This window comes from Sardina pilchardus, chromosome 16, assembly GCF_963854185.1.
Source record: "Sardina pilchardus chromosome 16, fSarPil1.1, whole genome shotgun sequence".
Lineage (NCBI taxonomy): Eukaryota > Metazoa > Chordata > Actinopteri > Clupeiformes > Clupeidae > Sardina > Sardina pilchardus.
In genome coordinates, this window is record NC_085009.1 from 1889665 (window position 1) to 1906652 (window position 16988).

Consider the following 16988-nt stretch of genomic DNA (forward strand, 5'->3'; position numbering starts at 1 on the left):
CTCTTCAGAACAGCCGTGAAAGGCCCCGGTGCTTTCTGCACTCACTACCACGTCGCTTTGGGCCCCCACATGAGGCACCTTAAGGTAGTTCCTCCTGATACACATTCCAAGGGTCCTGACATACATTCCAGGAGCTGCCAGGGCATTACTCACTGCTCACTAAACCCACATAAGACTGATTCAGAGTCAGACAGAGGAACCAGTTGAAGGCCAGAGTGGCAGCCCTCCTTGCTCAATGGTTCATCTGAGAGGGCAGTGCTGGAGTCCTCACTGCACTCCCAGGAGAGGCGGATCAAGACTGTCCTCCACAGAGCAGACAGACGTGGTCTCTCTCATTAGCACAATGCTGTCCTGTGGAACTGATGGTAGTCTCCATCCAACTTCTAAATGCACACTTTGACCATTCAAATAAAAAAACATTTTGATTTGCTGGAAGGGGGTGGATTAACTCTCAATTAAGGTACAACTGATGGAAACACTTTATTTACATTGGTTTGATTTCTACCACCACATTTCCTTAAACATTGCTCTTACCTCACATTCTGATCTAACAGCTGTTCAGAACTCTTCCCTTGATTGGGATAATGTCCATATCATATGAGAGTGAGCTGAATGGCTTCCCGACTTATGTTGAGTCATCACATGTTGAGTGAGTGATTCTTTTTAATCAAAACTAGAAGGGGTGACTGTTTCATCTGTAGCTCATCATATAAAAAAACATTCCCACACTTCAACCCATAAATATAGACTTTACCTTTTTACTCAGTTGTTACAATATTGCATGATTTCATTTTCAAACATTTAAATAATACATATTCATTCAGACCAGCAGACAAAGTTCTGATTAAAATGACAGAAACAACATTTAAACCGGAACCAGTAACATTAAATAAAAATGCGTCTGCAGTATTCATTTCAGTTCAACAAGGATGTCCACACACGAGCATCTAGTGATATCAGCAGAGGACTTTTGCAAACAGATGATAAACTGAACCGTCCTTAGTTTTTTGCTATTGGGGATGACGGAATATCCTGTCCTCTTCTTGTACAGTTCAAGTTACAATCCCAGCAAAGCACAACTAAGCCAGCTAGCCCCTCAGGGGTATCAGAGTGTGGGAGTATTAGATTAGGGTTATCATCTAATCCTGTAAGAGGGCGTACCTGTTGGAGTATAACTGGGACACGTTTGCATTACGCTGCAGTAAGCTGATGAACCTCCCTGCGGACCTCACTGCTTCATTCTCTGCCCCCCCATCTGCTGCTGCTCCTCCTCTGTGTCAGGTTCCGTCCTGTGTTCCGCCTCCGTGTCCTCTCCAGTGGGTCGCTGGCCTTCCGTGAGGTCCTGGAGCTCCTGGGGCCCGGACTCCAGGCGGAAGACGGTGGGGATGCGGCCCAAGATAGGGTTGGTCTCCTGGAGGCCGGCGATCCAGCGGGACAGAGTGATCTGGTCACCCCGGCCAGCCATACACATGCCGTAGATGGCCCCCTCATCCACTGAAGAGCAAGAGAGTTTTTATTACAGAAATAATGAACGTTTATCCCGCAACAAGATCATCATCACAAATAAGAAAACGGAGATTCAGATGTTTAGATAGACAGAGTAAAGATGAGATAAATATACCATGTTCGTGACCTAGACAGAATACTGTGTTGCAGTTAGGTCCATGTATAGGTCAATGTGCGCAGGGAAGGAATTCAATTAAACGACTTTAATCTTTACCTTCGTCCACATCGAAGCTAAAATCATCCCCCATGTCACGCGTAAGATCCATTTCTACCCACAGCGGGTAGTGAATAGATTGCTGAGGACCCACAAGCTCTGGGTCGATGTACTCCTCCACCTACAGGGCACAGACACAAGCAACAACGGCGTCACTGCTTGGAAAACATTTAAAGTGCATACTGGTACTTAACGGTACCAGACCCTGCTGTTCTGGAGCTACTGAAAGGCTCATCAAATCTAATGAAGAAATTGATTTGTATCCATTTAGAGGAATAGCACACAAACAGATGTGTTTAATTCCATATTGTGGGAGTGAAGCCGATCTCATTAGATGGTTGTGTATCTTAAAGATTGGAAAAACAAACTAAAGTCTTCACACCTTCTCTTCAGGTGGCACCGGGTCTGCCTTCAGCACGTAGTAGTAGACGCACGTCTTCCTGAGCCACAGGGGATACGGCCCCTCCACAAACACCGGCTTGTTGGGGTTGTGCTTGGCCAGAAGGGACTGCTGGTCTGGACTCTGGATCCCTGATGGACAGAGAGCAATACAGCCTTTACCACCACTTCAGCAACTCTCAACGGAAATATTTGGTGCCATGTCTTTTTGCTGTGTGGATTCCTTCCTGTTCACTTTAATTTGATTTAGATGTTCCATCATCTGTCAAACAACCTTTCTGATTAACACTCAAACACAATTGAATCACGAGGCTAAGTAAGTGGACAGGAATACCAGTATTCATAGGAGTGAGACATTTTTACCAAACTTTGACTTCCCACATTTTTTCTTTAAGTATCCCTGCTGAAAACAAAACAGCCTGACCAGCTAAAGGTAGTTTGCTGGTTGACCAGCTTGTTTGACCACCCTATGATGGTTGACCAGCTAGATCAGCAAAACTCTTGCGAAAATATACCTTCAGCTGGTTTAACCAGTTTACGATGATAATTCAGCAAGTTTTGCTTGTCGTACCACCTAAAGCTGGTAATTTGAATTGGTGCTTGCTGGTTTTTACTGGCCATGCCATCTTATGATGGTCATTCTAGCAAACTCTTCCAGCTATTGCTGGTCTTTGCTGGTGTAGCTGGTTAGGCCACCAGCTAGACATGCTGGCGGGACCATCTGAGGAAGCTGGTCATGCTGGTGTGACCAGCCTGTCGTGTAGGATACAGCTGGTGTGAGATGGTCATGCTGGTGACCAGCCTGCCAAGCTTGACGGAGATGGTCAGGCTGGTTTTCTAGAATGACCAACATAAGCTGGCATGGCCAGTAAAAAACAGTATTGTAGACCAGCAACACCAACTAAAATGACCAGCTTGAGGTGGTACGACAATCAAAACCAGCTGAATTACCATTGTAAGATGGGTAAACCAGCTGAAGGTATGTTTTCGCAAGAGTTTTTCTGGTCTAGCTGGTCAACCATCATCATAGGTTGGTCAAACAAGCTGGTTAACAAGCTGGTCAACCAGCAAACCACCTTAAGCTGGTCAGGCTGTTTTTTTCAGCAGGATGGTGGCCTAACAAGCTACACCAGCAAAGACAAGCAATAGCTGGAAGAAAACTAGCAAAGACCAGCTAATACCAGCTAAAATAAGCTACAGGCATAAGCTGGTTTCTTACTGGGTTTTTTTTCAATAGGGATGTCTCAAATGACAGAGGAGTAAAGTTCCATACCAACGATATGGGTCTCCTCGACCTCCTCACCAGCCTCTGTGATGTCTGTGTAGGGCATCTGTGGTGGAGAGAGGAAAGGTCTGCTTCAGTGCTCTTACTAATCATAGAACAACAGGAGTGCCACAAACACAAAGGTGTGGCTTCTTGGTTGGAACTGTTAAAGGGATATTCCACCATTTGGGAAATTACACTCATTTTCTACCTCCCCATGAGTTGAACTATTTTAACCTTTATCCAATTCATCCAGTCATTGTCTAAGTCTGGCAATACCACTTTTAGCTCCAGCCTAGCATTAATCATTAGCCCCTTTCAGCCCATAGGGCCAAAGCCGAGCTAGCCAGCCCGTGCCGGGGCCAATTGCTTTCACACCTCTTGGTCTGGGTGCTAACTACTGTAGGGCCACTTCGAGGCTACTAGCAAAGATCCTTCATTACTGACAAGATAGAGCAACATAATGCATCTCTATGGAAGCAAAATCTATGTGAGTAGTACTCATTGCTGCTCTTAACAATACCTTAATACTGTACTTCTATTGTACTTTTATTGGACCTAGACTGTTGAATACATGACTAAATCTAAATGTAAGAGAAGCCACAGATAAGTATTCAAAGAAATGCAGGAAGATGCAGAAATGCATCCTTCTATAGTTTTTAGTCACAGTAATGTGGAAAGGAAGAGTCCTCCCAGCTGACCTGATAGACGGTGACTTTGCTGTCCAGGTCGCCGGCGATGCGTGTGAGGCTGAAGCGGGCCAAGTCCATTGGGTCCTCAGGCAGCTGGTGGGGCACAGGGAACGGGTTGGCGTGCTTAAACTTGGGGAACCAGTATAGGATCCGCTGGTACTTCCTCACTGGGTGGCCCTTTTCCCCGAAGATCTGAAAGAGGAGGACCCTGGTCTCCTCATCTGGCATGACTCCTGTGACGAGACAGAAAGAATGGAATTGAAAGACAGAGAATGGAATCAAAAAAAGGAACGTTGCTTGATAACACAAGCCTGTCTGAGGATAGCACCAGTGACCTAAATTTAAACTGAGAACATGTATACACTCAAAATAGTAATGTTAACTGCTTGACATGTATGATAAAAGCACATGACTAGATTTGGAATTAAATATTTAAGCGGGCAGAAAGTTGAGATTCAAGTAGATTGTGTGTGGAGACACACCATAATTCTCCATCTGTTCCAACACTTGTACTGCACACTCCTGTTGCCGCGGATAATGGTTGAACATCCTCTGGATATAGTTCCGTGGCACAAACACCTCCTTGGGAAAAACATCCAAGACCTTGTTATACACGGCGAGGTCTCTCTCCACTCCGAATTCTGGCATCTTCCTCAGCGCTGCATATATGAAATCCACGTGACCTCGCCGGCGCACATCCCTCTTGTTAAAAACATCCACGGCCTTGTTGAATGTGCCTTTGTTCTTTGCCTCTCTGCCTGTCCTTTCAAACAAATCGTCATGGACAACCAAAGACTTGTCCTTGTCGCCATCCTTCTCACTTTCTTTGACAAATGAGGGCAAATCCTGCTTCTTGTCATGCCTGGAGCTGACATGGAAAGCCCGGTGCACCTGCTGGAAAAAAATTATCGGATGATCAACAATCACCACCAACATTCAGCTGGAATTAGCTCCATGGATGCTCCATTGGACCTTTCATACAGCAGCCATTTTTTTAACATGAAATCTATGGCAGGCCCAAGCCTGGGTGTTATGAATGACATTAAGGTTCTGATTCTGATTCCTTAATACTTCTTTAAAGTATTTGGTAGCCTATCAGCAGTGCTTGCCCTATTTATGTTAAAATGGCTGCAGTGAAATGGGTCGATGGTGAAACAGGATAGAGTAGTTGTCATTTACCTGGACACCGCTACTGCTTAGACCGAGGCCCCGATGTGCCAGACCTCCAGTGGAGAGCACAGCCTGTAGGCGAGTGGTCCTGGCGAAGGGAGCTAGGCACCGTACACATGGACTCCATAGTAGAATGCGAGCTGTATTCATGATTACTTCATCTTGCTAGTAGATGCATTGTGTAATACAAAGAGTGAAAATCAAAGGTCAGGACAACCAACTCGTACAAAGTCAAGGTAGACATAAGTTAGAAAGCATACTGATATGGGACATATGACATACTGACATTAGGAGCATACTGACATGATGTTCAATATCAGTAACTGCACACAGAGTTATATTATGGTTATTTTGCAGCAGACCATCGGATCTGATTATCTGACATAAGAGAACCAAAGCAGGCACAAATTATATCACGTTCAACTATTTGACTAGCTAAAATCTACACACGTAACGTAGCTGACAACTTTGCATAATGTTGGTAAGATAACGTTACGTCAGCTAACGTTAACGTCTCAGCACTAGTTAACATTATGCATATGGCACATTTATCAAATGTTGTAGCATTATCTACATTTAATGTATAAAAAGATGTCATCGATGTATACATTACCAGTAATTGAAACCATTTAATTCAGTGAAATGTTGGCTTTCAACTACACCTTAACTGTTCACGGTCACTCTCCTTCAATCATGACTTTAAACAACATGCCGGGTACTGTAGTTCCTGTTCTCATCTAATGTCTTCCCCGAATCTGAACCAGATATGAATGGTTCCGTCAGACAGGGCCGATGCAGTGGTTGGCCTCTAGGTGACACTATAAGTCTAGAAAATCCTTATGTGGGTTCACGAGTTTCAGCACCCAACCAAGTTTCCAAACAAGTTTTCATATACAGTGAATCGCACATGTAATGAACATGTTCTGTCACATCACATGATACAAATCTCTTTGTGAGAAAGGCGGCGTCCTGCAAACGGCAGAATCACAACTTAGGCTACTTGTTAACTGTGCGATCATGCACTTGCCACCAAGATATGCAACTCATTTCCTGGATTTGTCATTTTGAGTACAGTACTTCAGTCTGTGGCAACACAGCGCACGTTGCCATGTGCATGTCCTTACCCTTTTTCTCGAGAGATTACGTGTGGACCTTCTGCGTTTCGTTTCTGTCAAATCTCCAGCCTCGCTAACAGGATGGGAAACACATGAAATTGCCTGCTTCCCAAGGAAACGGTGACTTTAAAGTATTTGGAGTTTCGATCATGGATGGGTCTACGAATAGTCTTGGTAAGTTGATAACACTTAAGCTGGTCTTGTCAGTTGATAGAAAATATATTTTTGTACACTCAATATTACATAGTTATTGTGGTATCACGGAAACATGTTAACATGTTACATCTTAGTCATAAATCAAAGGATTAATCTACTGTTGCCGTTATGATTGATATCAGTAGGCTAGGGATTTTACACTTTGTTTTACATAGTTATAAATTAGTTGTGCTTAGACACAGTAGGCCTATGTCTGAAACACAAGTTCCAGTGTTATTCAAAAGTGCAACCTCAAGCACGCCGAAGTCCAAAATCATGATCAGATGAGACAGTTGTGATACCAAAAATTGGATTACTTTTGCTTCAACTACCCAGATTTTCACTGGTCATAGTTTACTGCATGCAGTGAGTATGGCTTTCTCGTAGCTACTGCCTTTTCTGGAGTACGAGTTCAATGAGCAATGTCTTTCTTAATTGAAAAAACATGTTGTTGTTTTTTCTGTGAATAAAACATATGATAGATTAACACTTGATGCATTGCCAGATGGTAACTTATCTTACTTTGGTCACTTTCATATTTGACTGACCTAGACTGTGATTTTGGGAAGCATTTTCAGTGAAGCCTGAGAATACTTTGTGTTGTCGCCCACTCCTGAGCTGCAGGCCTACATCATTGTTCTCTTCTCAACAGAAAGACAAATAATGAAATGGAATCAGATAAACAGTGTATTAGATGTTGGCAGAATAACTCTGTGGTGTTATGAAATAGCTGCACTACAAAACACATGCATAGCACAGGCGTGCACACACACACACACACACACACACACACACACACACACGCACACACACAATCTCATGCAAGGCCTTCAGGCACATGTTCACCAACACACATACACACACACATACACACACACACACACTTGCACAACATGTTTAAAGACTCAGCAAACAATAATAATTTACATCAGCTGTTCATCAGCCTTGGCTTCCTCCCCATCCATTTTTCAGGGAGTGTATTTATTTTTCCCCTCCTTTGAGCTTTCTCTTTTGCTGCCTATTAAAACCCTTTAATGGGGGGCTGTTATTGCTGTGGCACAATGGAGGCATTGTAAGCGCGACTGCCTCTGTCCCACCTCATGCGTTTTGGGCCTGCTTGGCTCCCCGTATTAAAAGACTGGCAGCCTCAGACTTCAAGAAGCGGTTGTTTTTGGGGAGTCCTCCAGCTTCTGCTAACAAAGTACCCCCCCCCCCCCCCCCCCCCCCACACACACACACACACACACGCATGCTTGGTCAGCTCTCCCCATGTGAGGGACAGTGTGGAGATCGGCCTGCAGTCTAGTGACTGTCCAGCTTTACTTTTCAACACCCTGCATCACCACGTGTGTTGAGTTCTGTCAAGAAGATAAGTTTAGTAGTTGTTGTTGTTGATGTTGTTGTTGTTGTTGTTGTTATCCACTTTGCATGTTGCTGATGGTGGTGCATGCCCGCATGTCACTACAGTTTGGTGTGTCGGTTGTCAGGTGTCAGTGAGTCACACTTTGCCTCTGAGTATTCTACATGTCAGACTTTATCAGAGCCCTGTGTGCAAACTTTGATTGACAGCACATGGATGCTGATGTGTTTGAGTTTCTGAAAAAAGGTATATCACATTTTTGCTCGGACAACCTTCCAATAGCTTAGCATAGAGTTTCTTCATTTGTAGACAACAAATCAGTAGGCCTACTTACCGCAGCTCAAAAGAGTAACATCACATGTCATGTGCAAATGCAGGCCAGTGTGTGTGTGTGTGTGTGTGTGTCCTCGTTGTCCCTGTGGTTAGAAAGCAATCTGACTGACACAGAACTGACCCTGATTAGCTTGCTCATGAATATGACTCAGATGCCACTACGGGTGTGTTTGTGCTCCCATGATGAAGACAAGAATGCCGGCGTTGTTGTTTTGAGGGGCTTTATCAGGGACAGATCTGTGAAAACAGTTCCCCTTTTCATGCTGTTGTATGAGTCTTGTTTTTCTCCCAACGTATCCTGATAGCAGGTCCAAGTGGAAGACTCTGAGGAAATCATGGAGGGAGATCTCTTTCACTTCGTCTCTCTTTCCTTCTCTGGGTATCATCTCTCTGTTGTTTATGTTGTGTAACCTCTTCTCCTCCTCTCTGTCTCAGTCTTTGATCCCTCCTTTGCAGTCTGACGGCTCTCCAGTTTAACCTCCATTCTCCTCAGTGACCTCCACTCTTTCCTTTCTTTCTCTCTGTCTCTCTCTCTCACTCTCTCTCAATATCCAAACACACTTGCATAAAGGCATGTGTGCAATGCATACAGATTACACACACACAGGCACAAACACAAGCACACAGACCACACTTTCTCTCTCCCACACTGTACATTCACATTTACATAGACTGCCTTTCGAAAGTTTGGGGTCACTTAGAACTTTCCATTTCACTCCATTATAGGCAAAATCCCAGCTGAGATCAGTTGCAGTATTATTATTATTGTTATTATTTTGAATCAGGGCAGCAGTTTTCAGATTACGTTATGGGATTACATCATTGCAAAAGGGTTCTCCAATGTTTTCTCAGTTAGCCTTTTAAAATGAAATCAGATTAGTAAACAGAATGTGCATTTGGACATTTCTAATTTGCAACATTAATGATGAGAACAACGACATGTTTAATTGGCTCCAAACTTTTGAATGGTAGTATACTGTAAATGCACGCACATACAGTATGAACTCACACACATGTACACACACACACACATTTGCATACACACTCAAATGATCATTTTCCCTCTCTCTGTCTCCTGCAGCTCTACTCCTCCAGTTTAGTTCTCACAGGATGTGAGACTGCTTGCGGTGCAGTAGCAGGGCCTGGTTGCCTTGCATAGGCAGGGGAGGTGGGCGTCATGGTGACGGCCACTCCTACTCATGCGACATTTTACCCCCCACACACACTCACACACACACTCACACTCACAGGAAGGCCGTAGGTGGCCACGGAGAACAGTGTGAACTGTGCACAGTCAGCAATATCTGTGCTAGGCTTCATTGTCAGGTAGTGATACTGTAACACTTATTGATTGGTGTCAATTCATCACTTCTCTGGAGGAACTATGCACTGGATGCATACATGCGATGAGGTAGGGGATGGTACTCTGGCTTTTAACAACTTGAAGATAGTGTAGGTGTGTGTGTGTGTGTGTGTGTGTGTTGTTTCACAAACTGGAAAACTTCCCTTCTACACATAAGTAAGACATTTAGCACAATTATGTTCGACCACCCCATGTCTGTAATGAGAGAGAAATATTTTTTTCTCTTCAGGCCCTTCTGCTTGAGGGAGAAGCGAATCCATTGCTTGTGCAGACAGCAGACGCAGTGTGTGTGTGTGTGTGTGTGTGTGTGTTTGTGTGTGTGCGTGTATGTGTGTGTGAACGGGGCCTCTGTCCAGCACGCCTCCCTCTGGCTCAGGCACTCACACACCCCGGGCCCAGCCGGCCAGCGGCCCACCAGACCTCAAATGACCCAGAGAGCCCCGCGCAACGTCCAGCAGAGAGAAAAGAAGGTAGCCCAGAGCCAGGCCTTCAGCAGTGGGGAGCTTTCTCTATGTGAATGAGGTTGCAGGGGAGTTTCTGGAGCGATTCAGGAGAAAGGAAAATGGAAGGAAAGGTGTCTGAAGGGCAGGGGAAAACTAAAAGAGTCACCTAGAGATGAAAAGAGGAAAGTGATTTGGAGAGAATGAGGGAGAGGGCATAGGAGAGCGCGTACGTGTGTGTGAGAGAGAGTGATAGAGAAAGAGAGAGAGATTGTGTGTGTGTGTGTGTGTGTGTGTGTGTGTGAGAGAGAGACAGAGAGAGAGAGAGAGAGGCAGGCAGGCAGACGGAATGAGAGCGATTGATCGCGAGACAAAGAGAGTGCTAGAGTCAAGGTGATACTGTATTTCCCTCTCTGGGTCCATGTTCTGAGGGCCAAAGCCTCCTGAGCAGCTGTGCAGGGTTGAGGGCTCATTATGTGCCAGAGCAGCACCTCATATGCACACATGCAACCGCATCTCATCTTCACAAATAAGCGTTGTTCCACACGCTCCGGCTATTGATTTAGTCAGCTCATCTGAATTAGCCCAACGCTTCAGCCAGACACATCCTAGGCTAGGTGAACCTTGCCTGATATGCCGGTGATTTGGATTTTGCCCTGCAGCTCAGGCTGGAAACGTGCACATCTATCCTGGTTCCTGTCCACATCTTCTGGGTCCAATCACAAACTAGCTTATCCGAAAGGCGCACCCGGATCGTTGGTCTGATTGGTTGAAGGACTATCCAAAAGTGTACAGAGTCATTTGAACTTTGCCCACTGATCACGCCTCCTGTGCAGTAGAAATAAAGCACAGACTCCCCAGACTAATGTTCAATCTTAAAAGATTGAGCTTAGCCTGGTGATAGCCAGACTAGGCAGATCCACTAGCACAGGCAGACAGAAATGCATGACAAGACTGTTATTTTCGGGCTTGTCCACCTCTGCTGCTCAGTCGGTCTGTTGTGGGTCCAGGCTGCTGCCACCTTCTGTGGTCCTCGCTGTCACGAGAGGGCAGTGAGTTTACGTCTGTGGTGTCTGGCGCCGAGCGCCTTCTCATTTCCTCTGCCCAGAAGAATGGCCTAATTCTTAATCGCTTTATTGTGTGGGGCTGTAAAAGGGGGTGTGTGTGGACTGTCTCTAAGACTGTGGTGTCTGATGGAGAGATGGTTGTAGGCAAGGCCTATGGGTAGAAGACTGAGAGATAAAGAGAGAGAGAGAGAGGGGAGGGGGGTTGGGGGAGTTAAGTAAGGCTTTTTGAGGCCCCAAGATTACTGCCAGTTGTCATCAGCTGTTGTGTTGTGTGCATCTGTCTTTCTCTCCCCCTCACTCTACCTCTGTCCTGTCTCTCTGCGCTGCTATCAGCATTAACATCTGAGACTAAATCAGCGATTGGCATCTTCCCTCTCTCCTCTCTCTTTCCCTCTCTTTCCCTCGCTTTCTTTTGCTCTCTCTCCCTCAGTATAATATCTGCTGATCTTCATCCAGGCCTTTGCATGCAATTGAAGCCCCCCCACCCCCCAACCACAGCCCTCACCCCTCTAACCTTAAGCACCATGAGCCAAATGGCAAAACCAATAGAGGATTAGAGAGGGGAAACTGGATCCCTTTCTACCCAGCAGTGTGTGAGGCTCACAAGAGAGAAAGAATGTGAAACAGAATGACTGAAAGAGAGACGGGGACCGAGAGAGAGAAAAAGCGAGAGAAGGAATGGCGGGGACAGAGAGAGAGAGAGAGAGAGAAAAAGTGAGAGAAGGAATGGCGGGGTGAGAGAGAGAGAGAGGGAGAGAGAGAGAGAGAAAGAAAGAGAGAGAAAAGTGCCCCGGCTGCATACATGGAACTGGAGGAGGAGGAGGAGCAGCTCTCTCAGTGTCAGTAGCTGGCCTACGAGAGCAGAGTGTGAGGAGGGAAGAGCGGCGATGTACGGCGTGAGGAGATGATCATAAAGCCGCTGATGAGCTCCAGATGTGTGCAGATGAGTGCAGATAGGCCGTGCAGCGGAGTGTGTGTGTGTTAGATGAGGTGCGCTGTGCCAGCACAGAGAGGGCTATCATTGAGAGAGTAAGTGCTGTAATGCACGCCTGCGTTCGGAGTCCTTTCTAGGTGCACACACACACACAGACACACACGCAAACACACACACACACATGCACACATACATACTGTATGCACGCACGCACGCACGCACGCACGCACGCATGTTGGTGTTTACTTGCGTACGGTGTATTTGTTTTGCTATTGTGTTCATATGCGTATCTCTCTGTTTTTTACACACACACACATGCACACACACATACAGAGAAATAACACATGTTTGTATTTATCTGTGATCTGTGTGTGTGTGTGTGTGTGTGTGTGTCTCCTAATAAGTCACACCCGCTCCTCTATTGGCCACTCTCCTCCTCCTCTCCTTCCTGGTGCCTCCTGAGCCTCTGTGTGTTCCAGCGCCAGGCCGCTCTGCCCAGCTGAACCCAGCCCTGCCCTCTGCCCACTCACATCACCCCCTTTTTATTGGTCAAGCTGAGCGCCTCATATTTTTTAATGTGTGGCTAAAGCACTAATGGCAGCAGGCGCTGCAGCAACAGTAGCAGTAGCAGTAGCGCTAGGCTATAGGCGCTGCAGCAACAGTAGCAGTAGCAGCAGCAGCAGCAGCAGTAGCGCTAGGCTATAGGCAGCTCCTGTTAGGCCCCATGTTAGCACTACACTGGAATGTGCTGTTTCCCCCTCAGGCTTTCAACCTGATCAGCGCGCTGCTACACTCTCTGGGCTCATTCTACTGAGGCCACCTCATTTGAATGGAGGAGTGAGGTGTAAGGAGGGATGTGTAATAGGGATTGTATTTCCCCTGAAGGGAAGACATGGCTGTGTCTTTTCTTGTATCTTGTGTATGTGTGTGTGTGTGTGTGTGTGTGTGTGTGTGTGTGTGTGTGTGTGTGTAGAGTGTCTTTCCTGGCAGTGTTTTTGAGTTTTGTGGGAACTTTTTTTCCTGTTTGCTTTTGCAAGGTGTTAATGTTAAAGGTGTGTTTACCTGCCTGTGTGTGTGTGTGTGTGTGTGTGTGTGTGTGTTTGTGTGTGCATGCGTGTGTAGGTGTGTTTACTCTGCATGTGTCTACAGCTGTGTGTGTCCTACGTGTTTATTCAGCACTTTCTTTTCTTTCTTTTTCTCTTTTTTTGGTGTTTGTTAGTCAGCATGCTGTGGTGTATGCATGTAAGTGTGTACATGTGTGTGTGTGTGTGTGTGTGTGTGTGTGTGTGTGTGTGTGTGAAGAGCATGAGCTTTATTTGGTGCACGTATGTGTGTGAGAGTGCGCATTCTTGACTGTGTAGGAGTGCAGGAGATGAAGTCAGAGTGCTTTTTCTTCCTCTCTTTCTTTTCATGCCTCAGCTGAACAGATCATGCTCACTGCCTCTCCTTCTCTCTCTCCCTCTCCCTCTCTCTCCTTCTCTCTCTCCCTCTCCCTCTCTCTCCTTCTCTCTCTCTCCCTCTCTCCCTCTCTCCCTCTCTCTCTCTCTCTCTCTCTCTCCCTCTCACTTTCTCTGGTCAAGTGTCTCATTGTCTTCCTGTCTCCCGCTCTGCTCCCATGCTGCCCCCTCCCTCCCCAGTGCTCTGGCCACAGCGCTCTCCTGCACAGGAACACTCCGCTGGGATCTGCTTTTGAAACCAGAAAGGAGGAGGAAGAGCAAAAAAAGAGAGAGAGAGAGAGAGAGAGAGAGAGAGAGAGAGAGAGAGAGAGAGAGAGAAAGGGCCGGCCAGCCCCTCTTTTGTCCGGCGCCTCTTCCCCTCTTCCCCTCTGGCGCGCTCATAAAGGAGCGGATTGTGTGTGGGGCCTCACCCGCAGCCCAGCACAGCACAGCGCAGCAGAGCGCAGCACACGCCATTTTGTTTGGTAAACAGCACATCAGAGGACAAGTCCAGCCAGATGTGGGCCACACATGCACTGCCACACACACACACACGCTCGCAGGTCTAGCGCCTGCATGCACACACACACTCTCTCTCCTCTCTCTCCCCCTCTCTCTCTCTCTCTCTCTCTCTCTCACACACAGACACACACACACACTCAAGTAGTAAACACTAAGTATGCACTCTACTTGTTTACACACAGACACACACATACATACACACACGCACACACACACAATCATGTTGTGCACAGGAATTCATGCACACACGTGCAGTTGGACATGCTTCCTAAGAGCCACCATGTCTCTGCCCAGTTGCATGTGCCAATGCTGTAGTGCGCCCCCCCCCCTCTCTCCACAGAATAGTTCTACACTAGTGCAGCCAGTAGCCCAACTCACATCGCAGCTCCCTTAATTCGTTGCCCATTTTGTGAGCATGTGTGTGCATGCACCCTTCAGCTCTTGCCAAATGACAGCTCCAGTGGTGTGTGTGTGTGTGTGTGTGTGTGTGTGCGTGCGTGCGTGTGACAGATAAATGCCCATTATGTAGGCCTACCTGGTTTAGCAGGAAATTCTTGGGAATTGGCCAGTTCTGTTACGACTCAGTGAAAGGAAGACATGCAAACTTCAAGTTGTTTTTATGTCCCTGCCTATAAAGTGAAGGACAGATCTGAATCACCTTTACAACTATACGGCCCAAGCATTTTCATCTTCCTTGACACGTTAGCCAGAGATCTTCAGGTAGCCTACCTTTAACAAAGTGCCAAGACATTTTCCCATACGTGCAAAATGCATAAATGTTTCTTTTATCTCGGACGCTTGGAAAAACAGCTAGATATGGACAGCCTGGTACTCCAGAGCATGTAGACCTGATATGAATGGAGGAGATATGAAAGTGGAGGGGATTTGGAGACAAGAGGCCCAAGGGAGTCTTTGAAAACAAGAGGACAGAGAGCGAAAGAGAAAAAAGAGTTGCTACAGGATGTTGGATAGAGCGAGAGAAGAAGTTGTTGTTGTGTGACAACACCGGCATGTGTTGTGATGTCTCTGAAATCTCCCATCCTATCTGTTTCTCACTCGCTAGAGCGATCATTGAAACGAGATCAATCGCATTCCTGTAGCTTAGACTTGCAAAGTACTTTGAATGACAACAACAGCAACAACAGCAGCAACATCAACAACAACAACAACAACAACAACAACAGCAACAGCAGCAACTGTGCTAAGATCTGCGGGGCAGCTGAGGGCTGTAGGGTGTCTGCATGAGAGGCGAGCGCTCCTATCTCCTCTGCCTGTGATAACTTGCGGTGTCAGGACAGCATGAGCGCCGCGTACGGAGAGCGATAGCGGCGGCGTGCATGTGAGCAGGGGAGGACAGGAGCATGTGAGGAACAGCAGGCCTGCTGCTCGTCTGGCTGTCTGAGGGCGTGAGGAGGGGAGAGGGGGACGTTCGGCCCCGCCGCGCTCACATCCCTCTCTGGACCCTCTGGCCCCCGTGTTTACCGCGCCGAGGCTGGACGGGCTCCCGCGTCTCGTGTTTTGGTCTGCGGGACTGTCCAAAGCGGCGCGAGTGTGTGTGTGTGTGTGTGTGTGTGTTGGAGTCTGGCAGGGACAGCAGCAGCAGCAGACAGAGGCTCCCAGCGCTTCAAAGCCCCCATTATGTGCAAGGCACAGAGCCATGGGACTGCTCCAGAGGTGATGAATGCTGTGTGTGTGTCTCTGTGTGTGTGTGTGTGTGTGTGTGTGTGTGTGTGTGTGTGTGTGTGTGTGTGTGTGTGTGTGTGTGTGTGTGTGTGTGTGTGTGTGTGTGTGTGTGTGTGTGTGTGTGTGTGTGTGTGTGTGGGAGTGAGTGTGCGTGTACAACATGGAATTCATCAGCTTGTTTGAGGATGTGTGTGTGTGTGTGTGTGTGTGTGTGTGTGTGTGTGTGTGTGAGAGAGACAGAGTGACCAAGATATATTTGAGTGATGTTGAATGGACTCTAATGTCCTTCATCCATGATATTCGTCTGTCTGAAGTCTGAAATACTCTCCTTGTTGTCCAGCAGACTCTCAGATTCCAGTAGCTTCGTAGTCCTTTTGCAATCTCTCTCTCTCTCTCTCTCCCTCTCTCTCTCTCTCTCTCTCTCTCTCTCTCTCTCTCTGTCCCTTCAGGGTTACATCTCTCAGTTGAGCTGCAGTCAGTCTGTCTTCATTAAACTCCTCAGGTCTTATTTTGGAGCTTGCCAGGCCAAACACTGCACACACACCAAACAAGCCCTTATATGTTTCTCTGAGGAGATCAGCACTACCCTGCACTTAAGGCAGCGCTCTGCCCACATGCAGCTCTCCGCCACTGTCGCCTCCCTAACGAGCACTCCAGCACCTGTGGATGACGTGGTTTGTGTGTGTTTAGGCCATGAGACTGCAGCCTGCGTGTTTGTGTGTGTGTGTGTGTGTGTGTGTGTGTGTGTGTTTGAGTTGAGTAAGGTTTGTGCACTATTACTCCGGATCCAGGGGATTTGGGAACACTGTATGGAGTAGGAGTTGTAGGTCGCTCCCACACTCAGTAGGTACGGAGGTTAGGTTTTCAGGGATTTAGGTTTTGGCACGGGGTATGCTCTTGATTTATCTTTGTGTTTTCCCCAGATGGGTTCAGCAGTAGCTCAAACATGGATCCAGCTAACATGAGCAGGACACATGATTTTACTTCATGTTTTCTTTGTTTGGTAATACAATCTTGCATAATAGTGCTCTAAAATCATTGCATCAGCTGTAAACATTTGAAGAATGTCCTAGTTAAAATGTCTCAAAAAAAACTTGCGAGACTTTCAGAAACACAAATGAAAATTGTTTTGCTCTGAATCTGATCTTGCTATTGCAATGGGCCTGTGCCATGCTGTTTGTACTTGTGCACATATTTCTCTGTGAGGAAGATAAGGTTTGAAACGCGGCCTGAAGGGTTAATGGAAAAGGGAAAGCACAGAAGCATGAGAGTCCTCTCTCCTTCCAGACCTACAT

The 16988-nt window shown here is 46.7% G+C and overlaps 2 protein-coding genes across 4 annotated transcripts in view; one reads left to right on the forward strand and one right to left on the reverse strand.

The window, feature by feature from the left end:
• Positions 1 to 738: 738 nt before the first annotated feature.
• On the reverse strand, positions 739 to 5976 carry ecsit (ECSIT signaling integrator). Of its 2 annotated transcripts, none has more exons than XM_062515719.1 (8): positions 5859 to 5976; positions 5255 to 5410; positions 4558 to 4966; positions 4085 to 4308; positions 3393 to 3450; positions 2103 to 2251; positions 1721 to 1841; positions 739 to 1494 (listed from the first exon to the last, which is right to left on the reverse strand). In XM_062515719.1, exons 2-8 carry the CDS (start codon positions 5393 to 5395, stop codon positions 1229 to 1231), a joined length of 1368 nt encoding a protein of 455 aa, XP_062371703.1. In that variant the 5' UTR covers positions 5396 to 5410; positions 5859 to 5976; the 3' UTR covers positions 739 to 1228. The 2 variants fall into 2 exon arrangements, with proteins under 2 accessions (XP_062371703.1, XP_062371702.1); XM_062515718.1 differs by having other exon boundaries at positions 4558 to 4969.
• Positions 5977 to 6223: 247 nt separating this feature from the next.
• eml3 (EMAP like 3) overlaps positions 6224 to 16988 on the forward strand; it is a 47711-nt gene continuing 36946 nt past the window's right edge. Inside the window, exon 1 of one of the 2 annotated variants that reach the window (XM_062516999.1) lies at positions 6224 to 6534. In XM_062516999.1, the coding sequence (XP_062372983.1) occupies positions 6453 to 6534 (82 nt within the window). In that variant the 5' untranslated portion in view covers positions 6224 to 6452. The remainder of the gene's footprint in view (positions 6535 to 16988) is intronic. The other variant, XM_062517000.1, reaches the window with a different exon arrangement.